Here is a 5,806-nt window from a genome sequence, read left to right as displayed (position 1 = left end):
ATGGTCTTTTTTTACGTGCCACCTGCACTTCAGCCAATCCAGCGGCACTGGCAACGACCTCGCTCAAATGTTTTTTCACATGCCACCAGCACAAGTGCCAGTAAGGCAACAGTGGTAACGATCACAGCAAGACAAGTGAGACCATAACCTGTGGCCTTTACCAGGGGTGTAGCCAGCCCACTTATGCATACCTTTCCTTCTTGGACACTAAACTCTGCTTGCGAAGACCTGTTGGAGCAAGTGAAATCAAAATTGAACCAAATTCAATGACTGGCACCCATGCCAGTGGAGCACTAACAGCACCGTCCGAGTGGGATCACTGCCAGAGCAGCTGTCTGGCTTCCGTGCCAGTGGCACATAAATAGCACCATTTGAGCGTGATCGTTACCAGCGTCGCCTTACTGGCACTTTTTGCACCAGTCTATTCTACCTGTTGGCAGAGCATGTGTACCAGTATGTTCTAATTGTATACAAATATCAAAATTTGGAAATAAAATCATCTCAGCCATGTTTGTATGATAAAATGGTTGCAATTTTTTTTTTCTTTTTCTCTCTCTCTCTCTTAAAGACTCTTAAGGTAAATAATTCAGCTTTCATTTTGGTACATTTTTAGGTTCTGATGATGCTATTGGACCACATATTCAGAAAGAATTTCTTGGTTCTCGACCTGATGGCCCTTCTATACCTGGTATTTATAGTCGTGCTCCTGGTAAAAAGAAATCTAACACAACTGACAACCCTTTGCTTTCAACTATTCAAGAACGGTCTACATTGGTAAGCATAACCACATCAATGTTCATTTGTTCACTCATTCATTCATTCTGATCATCTTCATCATCTTTCTTTTAATGTCCACTTTTTCATGCTTGCACATATCAGATGGAATTTTGTCATGACAGATTTTTCTCCAGCCAGATTCCCTTCCTGTTGCCTGTCCTCACTTGTTTTCAAGTGAGGTAGTTTTACTCTGTGTTTAGATGTGCTTTCACAGAAGATAGAAAAATGAAGGACAATGTTTGCGAAATCGTGATGGCACTTGTGCTGGTGGCATGTGTAAAGACATTCAAGCGAGATCGTGCCAGTGCCGCTGGACTGGCTCTTGTGCAGGTGGCACATAAAAAACACCATTTGAGTGTGGCCGTTGCCAGTACCACCTGACTGGCCCTCATGGCGGTGGCACGTAAAAGCACCCATTACACTCTCAGAGTGGTTGGCGTTAGGAAGGGCATCCAGCTGTAGATACTCTGCCAAATCAGATTGGAGCCTGGTGTAGCCATCTGGTTTCACCAGTCCTCAGTTAAATCGTCCAACCCATGCTAGCATGGAAAGCAGACGTTAAACGAAGATGATGAGGAATGTTTGCATGATGGTGACACTCACTTGCATCTATCATGCAGTGTCAAGGCATGGGGACAGTAGCAAATACACGTACATACAACGAGCTTCTTTCAGTTTCTGTCTACCAAATCCATGCAAGGCTTTGGCTGGCCCAGGGTTATATAATAGAAGACACTTGCCCAAGGTGCCATGTACTGGAACTGAACCCAGAACCATATAGTTAGGAAGCAAGTTCTTATCATGTAGCCACGCCTATGCTATTCTCATCTTTATTTGTTCCTTCATCAGCTAATATAGGAATCTCAGCTTTCTTTGCACTCCCTCTTTATTGCCCCACCAACACCACCACCACTGACCTAATTTCTTGTCTTAGTCAGAGATGGAAGAGAAGCCCTCATACATGGCTTTCAAGACTAATCGGAGAAAGCAAGGGAAAAGCCAGAGACCTGGTTTGAATATTTACAGTAGAGTGGATTCTGCTAAAAGCACCCAAGAGCACCGGAAATGGGCTTAAATTGGGTGACAGATTATTAAGTCTACCATCCCAGAACAATTACAGTTCATCTGAGGGCTTCTACACAGTTTCCTCCAGCCAGATTTCAAATACAAAGCTTGGGTTAATTCGAGGCAATAGTAGAAGACACATGCCCATGGTGCTGTACAGTGGGATTGAACCTGGAACAAAATGATTACAAAGTGAATTTCTAAATGACACAGCTATACCAAACAGCTTACAGTGAGACAGCACTCATGCCAGTGGAACGTTAAGAGCATATCCGAGCGTGATCGTTGCCAGGGCCACGGATTGGCTCTCGTGATGGTGACATGTGAAAAGCACCATTCAAGCTTGATCGTTACCAGCACATGTGCCGGTGGCACGTGAAAGACAACATTCGAGCGTGGTCGTTGCTAGTGCCACTGGACATGCTCCCGTGCAGGTAGCTCGTAAAAAACACTTTTTGAGCATGGTTCTTTCCAGAACAGCCTGACTGGCCCTCATGCCGGTGGCACGTAAAAAGCACCCACTACACTCTCTGAGTGGTTGGCATTAGGAAGGGCATCCAGCTGTAGAAACTTTGCCAGATCAGACTGAGCCTGGTGCAACCTCTGGCTCACCAGTGCTCAGTCAAACCGTCCAACCCATGCCAGCATGGAAAGCGGATGTTAAACGATGATGATCATCATCATATCTGATATTTACTGCCTCTGCTCTCTCTACTATTCTATGGCTTTGAAGTTTTGCTTTGAAAATTCTATTAATTATTTATATTTCTTGCTTTTAATTTCTTTTGTAGAATGACAAGGATAAAATGAAGACTAAAAGTAAACAAGAAATAAAAGAGAGCACATCCTCTTACAGAGAAACCAGGAGAAACTGGGTTGACAGTCAGGATACTTATTCTAGATTTGATTCAAAGAAGCTTTCGGAATCAAACTATCCAAATGAAGTACATCATACTGCATCAAAAGTTGATTATGTGTCTTCTGATCAGCTCGAATCGTTCAGAAAAAATTCCAGCTCAAAAGAACAATTTGATCCCACAAAAAGCAAAGGCTGTCAGAGACACAGAAATGGCCGTCATGAAGGTCTTGATTTACAAGGCGTTAAACATAAGGAAACCACTGTTGTGCATGGCATACAACGAGATGCCAACAGCTACAAACAGTCGTCTTTCGAATCAGTAACAACAGTTGAGACACCCAGTGACTTCAGCACTGACCCGGAGTCAGCGACATCAAGCAGCAAGACTATAGAAAGTTCACATTTCGTCAGCCACGATTCAGATGCACTTGTACTTGCATTGGCTAAAAATGAAGAAACTGGGATGCAGCAAGCCTGGGGAGATCTTACCATGACTGGTCACAACTTGCCTAATGGGGAACAAGTAATTTTTAGAAGTGATATGTGTGTGGTAAGTTGGATTTTAGTGAATTCTATTCAAATTGAGCTTTAGTTATTTTTGATAATGTTTTGGACAAGTGTCTTCCACTCTAGCCATGGGCTGACCAAAGCCTTATGAGTAGACAGAAACCAAAGAAACCTAGTGTGTGTGTGTGTGTGTGTATCATTGTCTTGACATCATGTGATGGTTGTAAATGAGCCTCACTGTCATACAAGCGATGTTGTTTATTTCTAGTCTTCCATGAAAAGCATGTCTGGCCATGGGGGAAATATTGCCTTGCTTGGAAAGAGGTGAGGGTTGGCAACAGGAAAGGCATATGGCCATAGAAAATCTTCCCCAATGAATTCCATCTGACCCATACAAGCATGGAAAACCAGATATTGGAACAACGATGATGATGTGTGTGCCTCAAAGTCCAAAGGATTTAGAACCACTTATCTATAGCGAAACATTCTATTAACAAAGAAAATCAAATTCTTTTGTTGATGTTTAAATGTTACTATATTTATGGATTGCTCATTAAATGAAATCAACTAGTCCTTCAGTACTTTCAATCTACTGCCACTCCATCAGTTTCTTTGATAATTATTCTCCACTCCTGGAGTGGAGTGAATCACAATAACTGAATGTCTAAGCCTGTAATTTCCTTAATCTACCACAAAGATCTTGTGTTTCATTTCAGACTTACAAACCAACAGAACCAACCAAGAGTCAACTTTCAAGACAGGATTCTTATAGCCAGAGGTGAGTAATTTTGACTTGGATATCCCTTCACCTTGCTCTCTCTCTCTCTCTCTCTCTCTCTCTCTCTCTCTCTCTCTCTCTCTCTCTCTCTCTCTCTCTCTCTCTCTCTCTCTCTCACACACACATACGTTGGCACGTTGCTAATTTAGTGGCAAATATGGTATGTATATGCTTATTACCATAGATTTTGTAGTCTTTACCTTCCAAGATATGTGCCTTTCCTTTTTTTTTTCCCCCTCCTCAGATGGCTTTTTGAAAATTTAGATGTTTTGCATGAATTGTCAAAGTGCAAGTTTTACAGTTGGGTATGCATGGCTGTGTTTAGCGTTGCTAAGTAAGAATAGTGGTATCTGTGTTTCTACTAGAGTAACCAGAGAAGTTGAAGACTGAACAGTCAGCAAAATGTCGTTGATTAGATTCCAATATCTGCCTCATGCATCGCTGTATTTGTTATTTCATTAAAACTTATACAACGTTATTCATAGATACTTTAAACTTTCTATTTGCTTTTAGAATTTCGCGATCAGCCCAGGAACTTGACTTGTTGTGGCAGAAATTTAAGCAACAAGCAGCACCACCTTCTCCTGAGAACAGTCTTGACAGCAGTCGTTTGGAACAGATACAGCACCTTGTAAAAAATCCAACTCAGGCATTGGTGCGTCGTTCAATCAACTTGTTGGAGGAAAAAAGACAGCAGCAAGCTGAAAGAGCTGAACAAAATCTAGAACTACAAAAGCAATCACTGTTGAAGCAGAAGCTCCGAGAGGTTGATGATTCTACTCAGAGTTCGGTTACAAGTGGCGCTGAGTCAGTTTACAGTCTTTCAGAAAATGTTGAAACGATGTCTGGTTCATATTGTGCTGAAGAAAGAGAGAATGCCAATATTGTTTATAGTGGTTCCTTTGACCCAATGATTGCCAAACTGAGGAAAAAGATTGAAAAGCAGCGTCAGAAATGTGAGCTAATGAAGAAACGAGACAAAGCCAGTGAAGAGAAACTGCATAAACTGACCAGCATTTTAGTAACACGACAAATGAATGATCTCATTTTGGCTTCAGAAATGAATAGCTTGTCCACAACATCCACTGCAACATGCATGACTAATTCAACAATGGAATCAACTGAGCAATCTTCATCCAAAAAGATCCCTGTGTATTCTCAATGTTGTGGTAAATGCAGAGCTTGCAATGAAAGATTGACTTCAAAGCCTAGGCACAGCTCAAGGCTTAAACACCCTAAACGGCCATATCGAGTAACTTCTACTAACTTCACTTCAAGGAACACTGCCAGGAGCACTGAATCAAAATTTGGAACATCGTCCCTAACTGTTGACCACATTCCAAGCAAGCATAATGTGAAAGGTCAGTCTACTGAGAGACAACCGAAAGGAGATGATCGTCACTTTATGGAAGCACCAACTTTCAGTGAGGTTTCGGATAAAAGAAAACCTATTAGAAAAGTCCTCCCAAAACAAGATGCAACAACCATGGTGCCCTCACCTCTCACTGTCTGTGATGCTAACCTTAATTATTCTGCTAGCCAAGCCGAGATGAGCAAAATATCAGTAGCTGTGCAGACATCCCCTAATCTTGAAAATAATACCAAGTATCAAACTACTGCTGAGTGTACTACATCATACAGCAAAACAAGTATCAAACCCACTTGTAAGTATTATTGTTTTCTTTATGTAGTCATTTTATCATCATCATCATCATCATCATCATCATCTTCTAATGTCCATTTTTAAGGCAGCAAGCTGGCAGAAATGTTAGGGGGGGGGACGAACACAAACATATACACATCATCATCATCGTTTAACG

The 5,806-nt window shown here is 41.6% G+C and overlaps 1 protein-coding gene across 1 annotated transcript in view; it reads left to right on the top strand.

Moving 5' to 3' along the window:
- Nucleotides 1–5,806, top strand: part of LOC106869671 (uncharacterized) — a 31,377-nt gene that overhangs the window by 18,070 nt on the left and 7,501 nt on the right. Inside the window, exons 7-10 of the mRNA XM_014915489.2 lie at nucleotides 614–774; nucleotides 2,634–3,251; nucleotides 3,925–3,986; nucleotides 4,500–5,650. Of these exons, the coding sequence (XP_014770975.2) occupies nucleotides 614–774; nucleotides 2,634–3,251; nucleotides 3,925–3,986; nucleotides 4,500–5,650 (1,992 nt within the window). The remainder of the gene's footprint in view (nucleotides 1–613; nucleotides 775–2,633; nucleotides 3,252–3,924; nucleotides 3,987–4,499; nucleotides 5,651–5,806) is intronic.

This window comes from Octopus bimaculoides, chromosome 5, assembly GCF_001194135.2.
Source record: "Octopus bimaculoides isolate UCB-OBI-ISO-001 chromosome 5, ASM119413v2, whole genome shotgun sequence".
Classification (NCBI taxonomy): Eukaryota; Metazoa; Mollusca; class Cephalopoda; order Octopoda; family Octopodidae; genus Octopus; species Octopus bimaculoides.
This window is presented reverse-complemented; position numbering and strand designations above follow the sequence as displayed.